Source organism: Capra hircus, chromosome 2 (genome assembly GCF_001704415.2).
Source record: "Capra hircus breed San Clemente chromosome 2, ASM170441v1, whole genome shotgun sequence".
In the NCBI taxonomy this organism is placed as follows: Eukaryota; Metazoa; Chordata; class Mammalia; order Artiodactyla; family Bovidae; genus Capra; species Capra hircus.
Genome location: NC_030809.1, coordinates 29181644 through 29201487, shown reverse-complemented (window position 1 = coordinate 29201487; position 19844 = coordinate 29181644). Strand labels below are relative to the sequence as shown.

General features: G+C 51.4%; 1 protein-coding gene across 2 annotated transcripts; it reads right to left on the bottom strand.

The window, feature by feature from the left end:
- Positions 502 to 19826, bottom strand: ZNF142 (zinc finger protein 142). 2 transcript variants are annotated; one of them, XM_013972691.2, is made up of 10 exons: positions 19742 to 19826; positions 19317 to 19486; positions 16119 to 16432; positions 13384 to 13983; positions 11964 to 12098; positions 10016 to 10840; positions 7555 to 7732; positions 3681 to 6606; positions 2819 to 2924; positions 502 to 1438 (listed from the first exon to the last, which is right to left on the bottom strand). In XM_013972691.2, the coding sequence occupies exons 3-10, from the start codon at positions 16399 to 16401 to the stop codon at positions 969 to 971; spliced, it is 5523 nt and encodes a 1840-aa protein (XP_013828145.2). In that variant the 5' UTR covers positions 16402 to 16432; positions 19317 to 19486; positions 19742 to 19826; the 3' UTR covers positions 502 to 968. The 2 variants fall into 2 exon arrangements, with proteins under 2 accessions (XP_013828145.2, XP_017914908.1); XM_018059419.1 differs by having other exon boundaries at positions 19334 to 19486; positions 19742 to 19825.

Here is a 19844-nt window from a genome sequence, read left to right as displayed (position 1 = left end):
CTAAAGAGTTGGCCTGGAATAGTCTTGCTTTATGTCTGGTGTCTCAGCATAATTATTAATAGTATCCTCTTTGATTTCCCCAGTGTGTCCCAGTTTAGATGATTCATGATACAGTCACTGTGAAGCATTGACAGAATTCTGGGTGAGAGATTTACCTCCCCAACTGTCTGTCTTCCACTATCCTGTGCTTTAACTCCAGTCCAGCAGCTGAGCTGGTCTGAGGATGCTGCTGAGTTAACGCTGCTTCTACGAGAAGGCTGAGTAGGTAGCAATCCTCCATCTACTGGAAGACAAAGGGATTTGGAAATAAGGAGCAGGGCAAGGGCTAACTCAGGCTCTAGGACAGACAGAAGGCAGACCTGGTCCTCTTTCAGAACCAATCACTCAGCAAAGATGGAAGGAGACAAAGGAGTGACGGAGGCCTGAGGGGACTGGGCAGACTGAGAGACAGCCTGGCAGTATTAAAGTCGGGGACATGGAAGAGTCTATATAAGCTACGAATCATTTAACCATGCTTTATGAAGCAGGGGGCACAACGGCACATACGGTTAGATACAACTGTTTTGAGGATGCTGAGGAAATAGGAACTTGACACAGTTAAGAAGGAAAGAGATGAAATGGGTAATCCACGATCTTAGAGCCAGGGACTTTGGTGGGGCGATGGTGAAGAAATTAGGAACACACAGGTCAAAAACACAGTGTGCCTCAACAGAAATCAATTTGTGGTCCAGGTCTCTCTTTTATATCAACTTCCAAGTACTATGGGCCAGATTCCCAGGAGGGTTCCAGCCTCATTTATGCCCTGAAGCCAGCCCCTCCCACAGCCCTGAGCTCCTAAGGCTAGCTCTGGGTCCAGTCTGCACATGGGTCCACACCCTCCTCGTGTCTGGGAGGTGTGGGGGCTCAGCCCTCGGGTCCAGTCTGCACATGGGTCCACACCCTCCTCGTGTCTGGGAGGTGGGGGGCGCTCAGCCCTCGGGTCCAGTGGGCGGAGCAGCAGGAGCAGGTGGGCCAGGGTCTTCGAGTTGCACGTCGTGCAGATGCACTGTGGGAGTGGTGGGGTCTTTGCCCACGCCTTGGTTGGGGTCAGCCTGGTCAGGGTGGTGCCTGCGCACGTGCTTGACCACCTGGAATTTCTGCTTGGCCTTGTAGCTGCAGAGGCGGCAGAAGAAGGGGTGGCGGTCGGTGTGGGTGAGGGCGTGATGGCGCAGGCCGGCTGCCCAGCGGAAAGCCCGGTGGCACACATTGCACACGTAGGGCTTGGCCTCGCTGTGCTTGCGCAGGTGGGTGCGCAGCAGGAAGCGCGTCTTGAAGGCTTTGCCACACTGCTCACACATGAAGGCCCGAGCTTCCCGGTGCCGTGTCTCCTGGTGCACGCGCAGCGCGTCGGCCCGGTTGGTGCAGTACTCACACTCGGGACACTGGTATGGCTTCAGTCCTGTGGGACGGGGGAAGGACAGGGAACGGGTCACCACTAAAAGAGGTGGAATGGGATCCGTGGACCAGAAGTGCCACTGTGATCCTGGCACATAAGGAACACAGCCAGCCAGCTGACAAAGGACCATGTCTCTGGCATGTTCCGATCCTGTCTGATGTGCTCCCCTTCTTCCACATAATCCCTTGTAGACAGTGGGTGCTCAATGGATGCTGGTAACTAACTGGACCCCTAAGTAGCCATCTGACAGCAGTAAAGACTCAAATATACTGTTTTCTACAAGCAGAATTCCAACCCCCTTTTGGTCCTGGGTCTTCCTCCCAAACCCTCCCATCAAGGCCACCACGAGAAAACCACCAGAGAAATCCTAGCTGAGGGTCCTTCCACAGAATCCTTGAGCAATCCTCAGAATTGTCAAGGTCATCAAAGTACAGAAAGTCTGAGAAACTGTGTGTCCCAGAGGAGCCCAAGGAGACGTGACAACTCAAGGTTGGGTGGGGTCCGGGGTCAGAGGAGGATGTCGAGGGAAAAGCAAGACAAGTGAAACCAACTCTGGGCTTCCCTGGTGGCTCAGATGGTAGAGACTCTGCCTGCAGTGCGGAAGACCTGGGTTCGATCCCTGAGTCAATAAGATCCCCTGGAGGAGGAAATGGCAACCCACTCCAGTATTCTTGCCTGGAGAATCCTATGGACACAGTAGCCTGGCGGGCTACAGTCCATGGGGCCGTGGAGAGTCGGACACAGCTGAGCGACTTTCACTTTGGTTCTGGAGTACTCATGGAACTGGGAATCTATTTAAATACAATTCCTTGTTCAACTCAGGAAGTAAAAGAAAATACTTAAGAGGGAAGAGGTAGAGGTAAAAAGTAGTGGTATCTATAGAGGCAGAGGGTCTTGAAATGCACCTGGTTAATTCCCTTACAGGGTGGGCCATATGCAGCAATCAAGACACACCATCATTAACCCATCTCTGAGAACCTGTGGTCCACGGACTCTACTCAGGAGGGAAAAAAAGGACAAGTTAAAACAGGAAAGCCCTCTACTTTCTCCTCCTCACTAGTTCCATCCTGTTTCCACAGGAACCAGGTAGATCTGGTTCCTCATGCTCGAGTTGGGGGTTCTCAACAGGAAGGGGGTGACCGTGTGCCACAATCCCCTGGGAAGGTTTTGCAAAGCACACATGCCCAGACCCCCAGGTTCACCTCTCCTGACTCTGATAGGCTTTTAGTGGGTTGGGAAGTTATTCTGGCTTTTCAGTTGATCCCTGATGTAAAAACTGATATGCACCCCAAATCTGCATAACGACATACACCACCTCGGGGAGGCTGGGTGTGCCAGGGCACAGTGGAGCCCCTCGGGCCTGTGAAAACCACGCAGACTCACCTGTGTGCTTGGTCATGTGGTACTTGAGCTGGTTGACCCACTTGCACTTGTAGCCACAGTCAGGGCACAGATACTTCCGTTCCTCCTTGTGGATCCGCATATGGTACTGGAGGAGAGAAGAGCAGAGAGCACCCAGAGAACATGCGCCTAATGGGTACTCACTGGATGTGGAAATAGGGTGAACAGGCAGAGAAACTGCTGGCAGATAATCCTGTTCCCTGCACCAAGCCGACCCATTCCCTCTGCTGCCAATCGGGTCCCCTAGGCCAGTCGCTTGGACACCACCCTGATCCATTTGGCCAATCTCAGGTATACCTGATCTCAGCTCTGCCACTCATTTAGCTGTGTCTTTGGGCAACCTAACCCCTAATTCTCAGTTTATTAATCTGTAAAATGGGAACAGTGAAAGTAACTATTTCGTATTTTCGTAAGGATTAAAATTAACGCCCAACATACAGTGTAAGTGATCAAAAAATGTTAGCTATTATTATCTAGATTATCTACAACCTATTACATGCCTTTATCACATGCCAAGCATATATTATGGAATTCTATCTTTTTTTTTGGCTACGTGGCATGGGGGATCTTAGTTCCCTGACCAGGGATTGAACCTAAGCCCCCTGCACTGGGAGCACAGAGTCTTAACCACTGGACCACCAGGAAGTCCTGGAATTCAACCTTTGTAACCACCCTATGCAATACTATCCCCTTTTCTCACAGATGAGGAACCTGAGGCTTGGAGAAGTTAAGGGACTTGACCCAAGTCACAGAGCTGATACTTGGAAGAGTCAGGATTAGAGAACCCAGGTGGTTTTAACTCTGCAGCCTGCCTTCCTCCCGCTTCCATGGCCCCTGGCCTTACCTTGAGGCGAGAGGGGTCTGCACAGGCATAGGGACAGAGGTGACAGCGGTAGGGCTTTTCCCCGGTGTGGATACGGCTGTGCCAGGTGATCTTCTGCCGGTTCTTGGTGCTGTAAGCACAGTCCGTGCACTTGTAGAGCCGGGTGCCCCCGTGCCCTTTCACATGGTGATCAAGCACCAGCTGGTGGCGGCAGGCAAAGTCACAGAAGGGGCAGCGCAGAGGGGGCTGGCCAGAGTCCCCCTCCCCGGCCGAGGCTGCAGCTGCCTCGGAAGTCTCCTCATGCTGCTCCAAGTAGTGCTTCACCAGGCCCACCCGCTCCCGGGCAGCAAAGTCACAGAGCTGGCAGCGGTGGCTGAAATGCTGCTGCCTCCGGTGCTCGTCCAGTGCCGGCCGGCTAGGGAAGGCCTCCTGGCAGGCCCCACACTCGAGCCGGGGGTGCTGCTTCCGGGTGTGCCCCCGTAGGCTGGCGGGGCTGGTGCACAGCAGCCCGCAGCGGGTGCAGTGCAGGGGGCCCTCGGCGGCTTCTGCCAGAGAGCCGGGGGTGGGCAGCGTGGGCTCTGGATGCCGGCGCAGTGCGTGCTGCTTGAGTGCTGTCTCGGAGCTGAACTGGGCTTCGCACTGAGGGCAGGCAAAGGCCGGAGTGCCCTGGTGGCAGCTGTTGACGTGGCGGGTGATGTCATGGCGGAGGTAGCCGCTGTAGTCACAGAGAGGACAGAAGTGGGTAGGCGTTTTGTCGTGCACCCTCAGCCGGTGTAGGCGCAGTTTGGAGTTGGTACCGAATGTCTGAGGACAGGAGTTGCAGCGGATGCGGCCAACCCCTGTGTGTCGGGACTGGTGGGCCTCGAGCCGGTACCTTCGGGTGGTGGAGAAGTCACAGAAGGGGCACTGATGTGGCTTCACCCCCTCGTGCTTCAGCCGTCTGTGCTGCTGCAGGCACCGGCTCTGCTTACAGGTGAAGCCACAGTCCCCGCACTGCAGAGGGGGCCGGGGGCCTCGGGCCGGGGTGGCGGTGGGGTGCCGGCGCTTCTGGTGGAGCCTCAGGGCAGCAGCAGCGGGAGCAGTGAAGGGGCAGAGGCCGCAGCGCAGCTCTCCAGAGGGCTCCAGAGGGCAGCCCCGGGTCTGGTGAGTCCGCAGAGCCCGCTCCTGCTGACAGCTAAAGGGACACGTGGGGCAGGAGAAGCGGGCCGCCTTCTGCTTTGGCAGCAGAGCTGGCTCCCCATCCCCCAGGCTGTGCTCTGTATTCCCACTGCTCAGGGGTGCAGAATCCCCACCGCTCAGGGGGGACAGGGAAGGCTGGGTCTGGACAGCCCCGCGCTTTCCTCCCCCGCCACGTCCACCCCGGCAGCCCTCAGCCACATGAGAGGTGATGGAGGAGAGGCGAGAGCAGAGGAACGCGCATGAGTTGCAGTGAAACTTGCCCTGCTCGAAGTGGAACTTCTCAGGGGCCTCTGAGGGCGAGGAATCTCCCACAGGAGGGACTGTAGAGCCAGAGAGCACAGCAAGAGGCTCCCCTATCTTCTCTGGCTCCCTAGAAGGCTCAGAAGGAGCATCTCTTGGGAGCATGATCTCTTCTAATGGTGCAGCTGGGGTCTTCCCACCTTCTGCATCCTCTGAGGCCGGGGTGCTTAGGGGCAGAGGCTGCAGAGCAATGGGTGAATCTGGTCTGGGCAAGCCCTTGTTCTTTCTGAGCAGAATGGGGCACTTCTTCAGCAGGTGCGTGCTGAGGCCACGCTGCTGCTTAAAGCTAGCGCCACACTCGGGGCAGAGCAGAGGCTCTCTGCGGCCCTGGCACCCAGCCCTGGAGTGCAGACTCAGGGCCTTCTCCCGGCGGGTGATGAATGGGCAGTGTGGGCAGCGGAAAGCTCTCCCCTCTGCCTGAATCACGACCATCTGGACTCGCCCTTCCAGCACCAATGCCTCTGCCTGCTCTTTGTCCTGCCTCCTTAGGGCCTTGAGTAATGACTCGGATTCAGGGAGCTGGGGCAGGGGTGCTGTCTCAGTGGGTGTAGTTGCCTTGAAGGTTCCCACCCAGCCATCTGGGGGCTCCTCTGAGGAAGGAGGATTGGTTGGGGGTTGAGAGATTGACTTTTCCAGAATGGGCTCTTCAGCACCCAAGTCAGAAGTTCCAGCACCCTCAAAGGTAGACAGCTCTGTCAAAGTTCCCTCTGGCCCTTCCAGGCTCAGGGGCCCCGGGGGATCTAGGGGCCTGAACTCCACAGGAGCTGTCTCGGTGACTTCCTCAAGGGGTGGGTCAGCCACAGGTTCCAGCTCGACTCCCAGGGCCTCGAGGTGTAGTGTGCAGCCGCCCTCGTCTACCTCCGCTGGACTGGGGCTGCCAACCAGGTCATCCCCCTGGGGAACCTCGCTGCCGTCCTGTTTCTCAGCACTGCCCTCCTCACTGGTCTCTGGCAGGGCCTGGATCAGGGTGGGGTCCATTACAGCCCCTCGGTCGTGGTCCGGCCCCTCAGGCTGGGCAGACAGTTGACTTGCAGGCTCTGAGTCTGGTGAGGGTGTTGGGCACTGCCTGGCCCCTTCCGGCTCCTGGCTGGCACAGCGGAGCTGCCAGACCTGGTCGCCGGGCACGTAGCCATGGGCCTTGCGCTTGTGGAAGAAGAGCGTGGTGTTGCTGAAGGTGCGGTAGTCACAGAGGGCACAGTGGAACTCGCGGAGGCGGGTGTGCTTGCAGTTCTCGTGGCTCAGCAGCGCCTGCTTGTGGCGGCTCTGGTAGCTGCAGTAGCGGCAGGGGTAGAGCGGCACTGGCGTCCCGGGGTGGTGCTGGGAAGCCATGTGCTTCTGCAGCTCGTACTTCCGCTTGCAGGCGAAGGCACACACCTCACACATCAGGGACTTGCCCTGGTGCCGCAGCTTGTGGCTGCTCAGCTGATCGGCCCGGTGGCAGCGGTAGGAGCACTGGTTGCACTGGTATCTGGCAAAGAGGGAAAGATCACAGTTACTGAGTTACTCATCGCCACTACCAGTCACTCAAAATTCATACCATGGGCCAGGTTCCACATTCACTTGTACATGTGTCATCTGATTTATTTAAAACATTTTCTTTAAAGTCTTTATTAAATTTGTTACAATATTGCTTCTGTTTTGTTTTGGTTTTTTGGCCACGAGAGGTGGGATCTTGGTTCCCCAACTAGGGATCAAACCCGTACCTGGTGCATTGGAAGGCAAAGACCACTTCACTGCCAGGGAAGTCCCTCGTCATCTAATAGAATTGTCTTTTCTGCTACCCTATGAACTAGGTATCTCCATTTTATCAGTGAGGAGACTAAGGCATAGAAGTTAATAACTTGCTTCAAGTTACAAAGGAAGTGAAGGGCAGAGACAGTCTAGCTTCAGGGCTTGTAGTCTAACTCTTAATCTATGTTTCTTCCTAAAGGGAAGATATCATGAATCAGCAAACTTCTGTAGACTTCCAGGGTGCTGACATGGCTACAGCCCCTCGGGCAGGTTTCTGCACCGACTTCCCACTCTCCACAGAGGCGTGAAAGCTAAGGAGAGACTTCCTACCCAGCTGAACCCACTGGTCAGAGGGGAACTTGTAGGGATGTGGAAGTGCCAGGATCGGGGTCACAAGCATAGCCCATCTATGTCACCAGGACTGGGCTCAGAGCTCAAATGACACCTCAGTCTCCAGGCCTCTCCTCTGGGTCTGCGCTCCCTTCCCTGAGCCCAGAGAGGTCTCACTGTGCAGCCTGGGCCACAGGCAGAGGTCAGCTGGAGGCAGTGTTACAGAAATGACAGGAGCAGAGGGGTGTGAGGAGGGGTCTCTCGGGGCCGGAAGAGAGATGGGGCTGGGAGCCGACTTTAGCCAGCTTAACCCCAGGTCACTGGGCGGGGGAGGGAGGCACACATGCGCTCATGCCTGAGGTCGCCTGCGTGTTTGCGCATGTGCACGCTGAGGTAGTGCTTCCACTTGGTGACGTAGCCGCACTCGGTACACATGTAATCCTTGGTGTTGGAGTGGGTCAGCATGTGCTTGGACAGGTAGCTCACGTCTCGGCAAGTGAAGTCGCACAGTTCACACTTGTGGGGCTTCTCACCTGTGGGGGTGGGGTGAGCGGGGAGAGGACACAGGTCAGACACGGAGCGACTGAGGGACGCCCTGATGCCCGGCAGGAGCGGAAGTTGAGGTGCTGATGGCAGAGTCAACACTGCCCCATGGCCCTCTCGGATGACCTTGCCTCCACCCCGAAACCAGGGAAGATGGGCGGAAACAAAGACCCAGCTTTTCTCAAAGTCGGTTCTAGATTTGTTATACAGCTTACTGGCACTGATGGCCAACTGCTCCACTTAGCCCAATTCACTTAGTTTTGTGGAAGAGGAGGAGGAAAAAATTAGGTAATATGACATAGTGGTTAACAACTCTGGAGTCCAACACAGTCATAAAGATATTAATAGCTGACATTTACACAGTGCTCACTATGTGCCAGGCGCCTTTCTGAGCACTTTATAAAAATGCCTCCCCTTACTGAATCCTCACAACAGCCCTGCGAGGCAGGTGTTCTGATTACCCCATTTTACAGAGGAAGAAGCTGAGGCACAGAGAAACCATAGAGCGATTAGGCAGTGGTTGAAATTCCACATTACTACTGTGTGACCTTGGGCAGGTCATTTATCCCCTCTGTCTCAGTTTCCTGGTTTCCAAAAAGGTGGGCGGGGGGAGGTGGGGGGAGGGGGCGACACAAAAATACTGACCTCACATAGTAGACATAAAGTTTAAATAAGATGCCCCAGAGGACTCAAGGACAAGCTGTCCTTCTAAGTTGGTCAAGACCTGGCGCTGACTGGTGAGGCTGGGGCCATATTCCTTTCAAGACCTTTCCCTGAGGCCCCTGCTACCCACTCAGCTCCTCCCCTGCTGGTGAAAGAAAAGCAACCAGCTGGCTCTGGTTCTAATACCAGCTGTGGGATCCTGAAACAGGCCATTTAAATGTTCAGGGTCTCTCATCTTCACCTGCCTTCCTCACAAGATTGTTATGAGTAATAAATATGAAAGAATTCTGTAGACTGGAAAGCGCTACACAAACATACCTCAGAGACATTGCAGGCTCAGTTCCAGACCATTGCAGTAAAGCATATACTGCAACAAGGCGAATCACACAAATTTTATGGTTTCCCAGTACACATAAAAACTTATGTTCACGTGCTGCACTGAAGTCTATCAAGTGCGTAATAGCATTCTAACAAAACAATGTGCATGTCTTGATTAAAAAATACTGCTAAAAAATGCTAACCATCACCTGGCAATGCAGGGTTGCCACAAGCCTTCAATTTATAAAAAGCACAGTATCTGCCAAGAACAGTAAAGTGAAGTACAATAAAAGAAAATACGCCTATATTGATGTGAGGTTTTAAGAACGGCCCCCCAAGATGAGATTTTGTGACTAAAGCCTGTATAGAAATGAACTGTTTAATGGGAACAACAATGGCTTTGCCACAAGCTGCCTAAAAACTGTCCTCCCAAACTAAAGAATCTTTGATGAGATTTTTTAGATGTCTGGTCAATTCACCGATACGTACATAGAGATCACAAATGGGCAGATGCTATATAGCTAGGGAGCCTGAATTGGTTTTTACTCAAAGTATCAGTAATGCTGATAACCAGTTAAAAAGTCTGAGCTGAAAAGCCTGCAACTTTCTGGTCATGAGACGTGATTATCTTTTAGTGTCACGGCTGGCCAAGGCTGTAACATGTGAGGGTGGCTCAGCCCCCTCAGCCCCATCTCTCACAGCACATCAGAACTTGGGTTACAAAGGCGGCCATTTGTCCTGGTTTGGGCTTCTTTGCTTTAACAGGCTGGGTAAACATGCCTCACTAGGGGTGGGCAGAACCCACCAGGGCATTAAAGGTGAGGCACAAGAGCACAGGGTTTGAGGAAAGTCAAAGTGAAGTTGCTCAGTTGTGTCCGACTCTTTGCGACCCCATGGATTGTAGCCTACCAGGCTCCTCCAGCCATAGAATTTTCCATGCAAGAGTACTGGAGTGGGTTGCCATTTCCTTCCCCAGGGGATCTTCCTGACCCAGGGACTGAACCCAGGTCTCCTGCATTGCAGGTAGATGCTTTACCATCTGAGCCACCAGGGAAGCCCCTGGGTCAGAAAGCCTGGATTCAAACCCTAGCTTGACCACTTTCTGAGCTGACGGACATTCAGCTTAAGGCTCATTTGTGAACTTCAGATGCTAGCTTTACCTCATGAGTCCTATGCAACATATGCAAAGCCCCACCACATGCCCGGCACACACAGAAAGCTCCCATTTGCTGTCATCATCACCATCATCGCCCCCACAACACGGAGCGAGGGAAGGGCGGAAGCCATCTCACCAGTGTGCAGCAGCATGTGGCGGATGAGCACCCTCTTGTGGGCGGTGGCAAAGCTGCACTCGGGGCACTGGTGGATCTTCTCGTGAGCGTGCATCTTGCCCACATGGTCCTGGTAGGCCACCGGGTTGAAGGTGGCAAAGGGACAGAAGGTGCAGCGCAGCTCTTCACTGCCGGGGTGGCCCTGCTTCTTGTGTTTGCGGAACAGGTGCTTGTTGGAGCAGGCGAAGTCACAGTGGGGGCAGTGGAAGGCATAGTGGCTCTTGTGGTGGGCCTCCATGGCTTCCACCGTGGCGAAGAGCATGGGGCATGAGTGGTGGCGGCACTCCACGGCCCGCACCCCGTGCGTCTCCTTCAGGTGCTTCACGAAGGCCTTGCGGTCGGGTGCCGTGTGGCTGCAGCCCTCCTGGAAGCAGCGGAGGGGCAGTGGCTCGGCCGCGGCGGCCGCGGCGTGGCTCTTGAGGTGCTCCTTCAGGGCCTGGCTGAGGCGGAACTCCTCCCGGCAGACGGGACAGGCGTAGGTGTCCGAGTAGAAGTTGGAGATGTCCTCGTGCATACTGGCCATGTGGCGGTTGAGGGCGTTCCTCTCCACGGCGCTGTAGTGGCACAGCGGGCAGCGGTGGGCCTTCTGGCCCAGTTCCCGCAGCAGGTGGGTCTTGAGCTTGCTCTTACTGGTGAAGAACTTCTGGCAGTTGGGGCACTGGAGACTGGGGTCTGGGAAGTGGAGGTGTAGGTGCTCCACCAGGTGAGTTCGCTTCTTGAAGCAGCGCTTGCATTCTGGACACATGTGGGTCTTGAAGAGGGACTCGGGGCCAGAAGCCACAGTGCCTGGGAGAGGGAAAAAGGAGGGGAGGGTTGGCAATGAGATTCTTCGATAGGCCAGGGACTGACCGTATAATGGGAGAACCACAGTCTGCCCAGACAAAACATGCATGCCTGCATGGCCTCATCCCTTTCTCTCCGGGAAACCAAACAGTAGCATCTCAAACTCTGCAGGCTCAAAGAAGAGACAAGACATATTCAAGTATTTAGAGAAACAAAATCACAAGGACTTCTCAGACCATGCGGTGGCCTGTAAGAAGTGCTTCACCCAGCCACGCTCTATTCCTAAGCCTCTATCCAGAAAAGCTCAAAAGAACAATCTTGATGGAACATTCTTGTTCCTCCTGCCCTCCATGGGGGCAGGAGGGCTGGTTGGAAGGAGAAGGACCTCACAGGGAGTGAGCAGAGGGAAGACAAGGTAAAGTACTCTTACTTCTGAATACTCCGGTCAGAGAGCTGGTAATAAATATAATCAGATCCCTCCTGGCCATCTGTTGGTAAATATGCTCCCTGTGGGATGGGCTTCAAATGCTGCTCTACTCAGATGGAAAACTGAGAATGCAAGGGTTCAGAAATGCAGTCTTAGGGGGCTCAATGTCAGACAAGACAGGTTGCCAGTCAATAACCTCTGGCATCTTCGTTCTATGAATATCACCCTCTCTCCTCACAGAAGAGCCTTCTGCCTGAGGAAAACCAACTCCGAGAGCAAATGCTATTTACCTTTCCCCTCCATCACCAGGGGCTTCCCAGGTGGTACCAGTGATAAAGAACCTGCCTGTCAATGCAGGTAGATGTAAGAAGCACAGGTTCAATCCCTGGATTGGGAAGATCCCCTGGAGGAGGGCACAGCAACCCACTCCAGTATTCATGTCTGGAAAAATCCCATGGACAGAGAAGCCTGGCAGGCTAGGGGGTCGCACAGAGTCAGACTGAAGCGACTTTAGCCCAGATGTGCTGTGTCACTAGGGACTGTGCCCATCTATCACTTCCCCACTAGCTGTGTCGAACAAGAATGTTAGGAACGAAGGATGCGAACCAAAACTCAGAAAACCAAACCCCAGAGCCTCAATGCCAGACCCCGCCAGTCTGTTCCTCCCCACCGAGAGGTTCAAGCCCATCATGTCATTACCTTCCAGCTCCAGGGCTTTCTGGGAGCTCTTCCGGCTAGCACGCTCCTCTTCCTCCTCTTCCACTGACTCCTGCCCAGGTGAGGGCGCTCCTGTCTCCTCTGAAGGCTCTCCCATTCCTGGAGGCACTTTGGGAGCTGCAAGTGCAAAGAACTGGATGACTAGAGAAGCCAGCACAGCACGGAGTGCTCGAACTCCCCTCTTACTTTACTAGCCGGGAAGAATCACCTCTCACCGTGTAGCCTAAGAAAATCCCAGGTTCTAAGCACACACGTTTATTCCCACAGGGACAGAAAGACCAGGAGCTAAGCTGTTAGTAATGCTCTAATCTCAAGTTAAGTCAAGGGCTTCACTAGTGTCTCAGACAGTAAAGATCCATCTGCAATGCGGGAGACCTGGTTTTAATCCCTGGGGTGGGGAGATCCGCTGGACATGGGAACAGCTACCCACTCCAGTATACTGGCCCAGAGAATCCCATGGACAGAGTAGCCTGCCAGGCTATAGTTCATGGGATCACAAAGAGTTGGACATGACTAAGCGACTTTCACTTTCACAAAGTAAATCAAACCTCAGATAACACCAAACTCAGACCCCTTGAAGGTAAGAGCTTTGAGGTCACTGGAGTGGGGAGAGGGGCACAGAGGTAGAGGAGGACAGACTAGACTGTACTTCCTTGACTCAGGTCCCCAGGGCTAACAGCTAGTGGCTCACTGTGGGCGAATATTCCTGACGTCTAAACTGTCTACTGCGAAATCCAACTCAGCAATTCAGGGACACACCCTGCGCTCCAAACCCATTCCTTCTATCCCTCAATAGAGGCAGCTGCCACGGTAAGGCAAAGATGTATGACTTTTTCATTCCAGGAAAGAATCTTCTGTTTGCACCAGAGCACAAATCAGTGTTAGCAAGCCAAATTCTCTCATCAGAACCCTGGCCCTGCTGGTCTGATTTCTCTATTTCCTCCTGCTCCTCTACTCACCTCACGCTCTCTTTTTGAGACCAAGAGGAATAAGAATCACTGAAGCACCACCTCCATTGAAGGTTTCTTTTTAAAATAACCCCAGCTTCTCCTGCCCAATTCCACTTGCTCTAACAGGAGTCCACAGGCATTCCACCAGTGGCTATAGCCACTGACGGGCAAGGCAATTTAGCTTCTGCCCTCAGAAAGTTCTGAGATGAATCAGAAGAGATGTTGGTTAAATCACTTCAGTGCAGCCTAAACCAATCTTCAGTCACTGTCTGCCTGGTCCAGGATGTCTAGATGCCTTCCCACGTCGGTCAGTAATCTTGACCTCCTGAGCCACTACTCTGGATTCTCTTAAATTCATGCATACATTCATGGCATCTGTAACATCAGCCTCTTCTACAGACCAACTGCAGCTGTGTTCCAGGCAGGGGACTGCTGGGCCCTTGACTTCATACCTGGCAGCAACTCCTGGGAAGGAAGACCCATTACAGCAGACGGTTCTCGCTGCGTCCCAGCCCCATGACTCCGCTGATGCTGCCGGAAGAGTTTGACGTTGGAGCCCACGAAGCTGCAGCGGTTGCAGTGGAAAGGGTAATGGGTCTGCCGATGCAGCTCCATGCCCTGCTGGCTCCCAAAGAGCAGGGGGCAGCCCCGGAAGGAACAGGGCACCGGAAGCGCTCTGTGGGTCTGCCTCAGGTGCTGGTGGAGCTCCTTGCGATCTTGAGTGGAGAACACACAGCCAGATTCTGGGCAGGAGAAGGTGTCGGGGGTGCCCCAGTGCATCTTGAAGTGGCTCTTCAGGGTCTGGGGTTGGGCAAACTCTTGTCTACACACAGGGCATGGCAGGGGGCTATCTGGTGGGCTCTGGCCCTGCAGAGGGCTGGGGAGAGTGAGGTTGCTGGGGGGCAGCTCTACAGAGCAGGGCGGGGTAGGGAGGCCCTGCACGGGCTGAATAAGGGTCTCAGTGCACTGATGCAGGGCCAGCAGAGTGGGCTCTGCGAAGCTCTGCTCACAGCGCTCACAGAAGTACACCTCCACCACCTTTACCAGGACACCTGTAGGCAGAGGACCGACAGAGAAAGGCACAGAATCAGACAGAATGAGACTCAGAGGAGTTAGTTACCAGCAGAAAATAAAAGTGGATCTTTTCATGTCTGCAGAATGGAGATGGGCTTAAGTCTGACTCTACGCCTGACTGTAAGCCTCTAAGGTCAAGGACAGTCTATCTTACATGATACTCAGCACAAAGTAGGCATTTCATAAATATTTGTGAAGTGGATGTAACAAGCATTAACCAAATCCAAAAAGCATTAAGAAAAGGTAATATATTTTGCCCAAATGAAAAATTAGAAACTCTCACAAGAAGAAAATGACAATCTGGGGGTAACGTCTGTGACATACATGACAATACATATATTTACTTTTATACGCTGTGAAAAGACTTTCAAATGCACAGTGACTCATAAAGTGGAGGACATCCTTTCTGAAATGAGCCAAATCTCATTTACAGTAATTGCTGCCATTTCTTAAGTAATGGCAGGACCTTGACAAAGAAAGGCTTAGGAAAATACTCTTACTTGGTCCTCCAACTGCCCTATGAGAAGAGGGACCTGGGATTCTGCAAGGTTAAGGCCACCATGCTTGTTAATGGTGGAGTCCAGGTTTGTCCTGCATTCTGGTGGTCTTTTTTCTCTTTATATTTTTCTTTGTTTAAATAAAAATCCAGTGCAATAGCACATCTATATAAGAATATCCACCTCCCAGACTCACACACACAATTTGGTCTATATCTTTTCAGGCCTCATAGCGGTCACATTTTCATAATTTTTTTTTTCTTTGCTATATATCAAAGATATTTTTATCTAAAAGCAGTACATTTAGATCTATCTCATATTTTTTTTGTCCAGTTCACGATACTTCAGAGCATGGATAGAGCAAAATGAAATTACCCTTACTGATGGATATCTGGGTTGTTTCCAAACACTGTAAAGAAAGCTGCTCTACACATCCTTATTCCTGTATCTTTGTACACGTATGTGACACATTCTATAGACCATTCTGTATCCCTAGAAGTGGAATTACTGGGTCAGAGTACACTCATTTAAATTTTGTTATGTGGATAAACTGACCTTCAAAAGATCACACTAATTTATACTCTCCATAAACTGTAAGATAGGGTCTGCTTCCCATAGCCTCACCAACACTAGTTTAAAAAAAAAAAAAAAAAGCTTGATTTTTGCCCAAGTGTTGCAAAACAGAAGTGGCATCTCATAGGTACTTTTAACTGGAATTTGTCTGTTAGTGAGATTATGGTTAGTGACTTTTTTTTTTTAGTGAATTGCATGTAGGTTTCTTCCCCCCTCCCTTTTTTTAAGAAAAAAAAAAAAAAAAAACTGTTTCTTTTTCTTATTGTTCAGCTCTTTGAATTTTAAAGATATTAACTCTTCTTATATATTACAAGCGTCTTTCTAGGTTCCTTCTCAATTTATTTACTATTTCTTTCACCACATTAAAGTTTAGAAATGTTATACGATCAAACCAGCTAATCCTTCCCAGTATTCTTTGCACATTGACAAGCAAAATTGGTACAATTGTAGCTGGAAGATGACAGTTAAAAAATAGGGAAGCTACCCAAAAATAAGAAGTTATAGATGTAGGAAGAATAACAGGGAGAATCTTTCTTCTAACATAAATTGTTCAATTCCCAGTCATAACGCATGCCTTGGGTGAGTTAAATATGTTATACACAAGAAATCAGAGCAGGGAAATAGCAGATTACCTCTAGGAAGCCCTGCCAAGCCCTGGGTGGTGGAGAGAGGCTAGGCCTTTTGCTTAAACCCTGGCTACAGTCCCTGGGTGGGAGGGTCAACGTGGAGAAAAGAATCCCTGGGGACTATAGCAGTAAGAATTGGGCAGAGGTGTCAGAAAGGTCTTCCCTCCTGGATTACCGCCTAGCAGACGTGAAGCCCTCTCAGGGATAGACTGCCAAGAGCTTGGTACAAATTGTGCACCACCTTGCCAGCCTCCAATAAACATTCACCAACTGCAAATCAAATTACAACATCTCTAAGTATAAAAATAGGATGCTATCTTGTGTCTTCATCTTGTTTATAGGCAAGGATCAAAAATAGCACAGAAAAATAACTCAGGCTTGCTTATCCTACTGTCCTGCAAGCAACTGTGTTTATACCTGGAGTCTCTCCAGGAGCACCTGGGGACAGATTTCCAGCTACTGCTTCCACAATGATCTCCATGTTCCCTGTGTCCTCTTCAGTAGCTGTGGCTTCTACCAACAGGCAGCCTGGGTCAGGAGGCAAAGGTGGAGGGTTTGCAGAAGGACAGGGGCTATGGACAGGCTCTAGGATTCCATGGTTAGAGAGAGGTGGGGGGATCAGCAGTAGCTCAGGGCACAGTCCATCCATCTCCCCAGTGCTGTTGGCTGGCTGTGAGTCCAACACGATGTCTGTCATCATCACCAGTTTCTGTGCTGTGGCCTCTTATATGCTGATAAACCAACCAGAAGAAAAATCAAACAACATATAATTAGATCTCTCACTTTCTTCCCAGTTGGGGTGGGTGCACAGCCCAATGCCTGCCCCAATTAGGCATCTCCTTGCATGGCAGCATGCCATACCTAGTTAACATAGACATTTTCAAGACAATATTTACCTGGAGAAGGAAATGGCAACCCACTCCAGTATTCTTGCCTGGGATATCTCATGGACAGAGTAGCTTGGGGGGGCTACAGTCTAGGGCATTGCAAAGAACTGGACACAACTTAGCAACTGAACAACAACACACAATCAGACAGATTGTGATTTTTTTACTTTACAATATTGTATTGGTTTTGCCATACATTGACATGAATCCGCCATGGGTGTACATGTGTTCCCCATCCTGAACCCCTCTCCCACCTCCTTCCCCATCCCATCCCTCTGGGTCATCCCAGTGCACCAGCCCCACGCACGCTGTATCATGCATTGAACCTAGAATGGTGATTCGTTTCACATGTGATAATTTACATGTTTCAATGCCATTCTCTCAAATCATCCTGCCCGCACCCTCTCCCACAGAGTCCGAAAGACTGTTTTATACATCTGTGTCTCTTTTGCTGTCTTGCATACAGGGTTATTGTTACCATCTTTCTAAATTCCATATATATGCGTTAGTATACTACACTGGTGTTTTTCTTTCTGGCTTACTTCACTCTGTATAATAGGCTCCATTTTCAGGAAATATCTCTTGACAGAAATGTGGCAGAAAATGGAAAGTGAAGTGACCTAGCAATATGGAATATAGAGTTTTGTAAGAAATTAAAATTTGTGTATAGAATAATGGTTGCAAATATTCAAACAATAAAGTCCATGGCTAAAGGAGAAAAAAAGAAGACAATGTTTAGAACAAAGGCATTAAAATAGGGGTCAATATAGGAACGAGACAAGAAATTGTGACCCATATACTAAACATTGTTTCTTGGAGCTAAGTGAGGTTTGTCATATCAGTAAGCAATTTGGGTCTTGGTTCTCTTATCTGCAACAAAATTGGATGGGGCCAAGCTATCAGGGCTTCCCTGATACCTCAGCTGGTAAAGACTCCACCTACAATGCAGGACACCCCGGTTCAATTCTTAGGTTGGGAAGATTCTCCAGAGAAGGTATAGGCTATTCAGTATTCTTGTGACTCAGCTGGTAAATAATCTGCCTGCAATGTGGGAGACCTGGGTTCGATCCCTGGGTAGGGATGATCCCCTGGAGAAGGGAAAGGCTACCCACTCCAGTATTCTGGCCTGGAGAATTGCAAAGAGTTGGACACAACTGAGCGACTTTCACTTTCACTTTCACTTTCAAGGGATCTCAGAGGTCCCTTCCCCTCTTAACATCTTAGGATCTCACTATTCCTTAGCTCAAAGCCCTTCCTGCATGATCTGGCCCTGCTGCCCTCTCTAGATTCATCTCCCACCTCTCTCTGAGCCAGTGATTCAACTTTTCATTGATTTGCCCTTTCCCAGACTCACCACATTCTCTTCTGCTTCTATATACTATACATTTCTCAGCTTGCTGGGCCTTCTCCCCTTTGTCATCTCTCTTGTCTGGCTAACCAACTCCTAACTATCCTTTGAGAATCTGTACAGGGACTTCCCTGGTAGTCCAGTAGCTAAGACTGGCGATCCCAATGCAGGGGTCCCTGGTCAGGGAACTAGATCCCACATACCACAACTAGGAGTTTGCAAGCCACAAGTAAGATCAAAGATAACTCAGACCTGGAGCAGCCAAATAAATAAATGTCACTTTACTATGATGGCATCCTGACACGGTTCATCTAAGTTTCTCTCTCTAGGGTCCTCATGGCACCTCGTACATAGCTCTACCAGAAACATGTCATACTGCACTATTGTTTACTTGTCGGTCTCCCTCCCTGGACTTGGAGCTTTCTGAGTGGATTTTACTGAAGTTATCACGTCACTGAACATAAACCACAACAGCCTACGCAAGTCAGACAAGGGATTCTAATGAAGAACTGTGATGCAGTGGTAAAGAATCTGCCTGCCAATGCAGGAGACACAAGAGACACAGGTTTGATCCCTGCATTGGGAAGATCCCCTGGCGTAGGAAATGGCAACCCATTCCAGTATGCTTGCCTGGGAAATTTCAAGGACAGAGGAGCCTGACAGGCCACAGTCCATGTGGTCACAAAGAGTTGGACACGACTAAGCACACACTCACACACAGTTAAGAACTGCAGACACAGAGATGCAAGGCTAGGCTTCTACTAAGATAACAAACCAGAGGCGCCTTATGTATAAAGTAACACACCTGGAGAAATTTCTCATTCATTGACTATGACCTAATATTGAACACTGGAACTCAACTCAGAAGTGAATGTCAACTAAATTGCATATCCTGTTATACACTGATAAAATTAGTTTGCGCTGAGTAATTAGGAATTAAGGATGATAGTATAATCACTCCATGAAACTGAGCCATGAAGGTCAGGTAAGGGGTGCCTAGGGCTAGAAAATCATTTTGTACATGAGAATTCTGCAACTCAAAGCCTCAGATTAGGGAAATTCAGAAGGTGGTAGAGCAGCGCACTTCCGCCCTCAGAGGGTTCTCTGGAAACCACTGACTCCACTTATCGCTGCTCTAAGGAATCTTCCAGCTCCAGTAATAATTGCCTTAACGGTGAGCCAAGGGGTGCCGTCTAGACTGAGAACCGTCAGCCGCTGGAAGGCCGAGTGAGGTGGGACACAGGTGGGCACAAGAGAAGAAATGAGGTTATCTTCGGGGCAGCGGTACCGAGGAAGAGAAAGGACACATTAAGGCAGAGAGAAGGCCTGGGGAAAGGGTGAGATCGAGTCTGGGGACCAAGGCACCCGATTTCCACTCGCCTGTGGGCTCTACTCACTGCGTGGCCTTCGGCAGATTGTAGTTCCCTCGCTTCCCGGGACGTCAGCTTTCCTGTTTGTAAAGTGGAGGCGAAGACAGCCTCCACATCGTTGGGCGGGAGCGGGAATCACAATTGCCGGCAAACGGGAAAATCGTCTTGTAACCTGCGAGGCTAAGGAGGGAGCATCGTCATGCTTACTGTCCTAAGGAGAGGCAGCGTGTAACCGGGTGGGGTCCACAGCAATGACGCCGGCAGTGGTGAGCTGATGCGCCGGGGCCTCGTTCGTCGCTGCGCTCCCTTCTGCACTTCTCCCGAGCGTTCCCATCGCTCAGGCCTACCCCTCATTCTGCGGTTTCAGAAACTTTTGCCTCCGGCCTGCTCCGCCCGCACTCCCTATTAGTTCCCGCCCCGCAGCCTCCGGCTTACCTCCAGCCCTAGGCGGGCAGGAGCCTCATCTCTATGGTCGTCCAGCGGCTGGAGTGGCCTCCCGGGACTCTCTTTGTGCGACCGCCTCCGGCCCAGAAGCCTC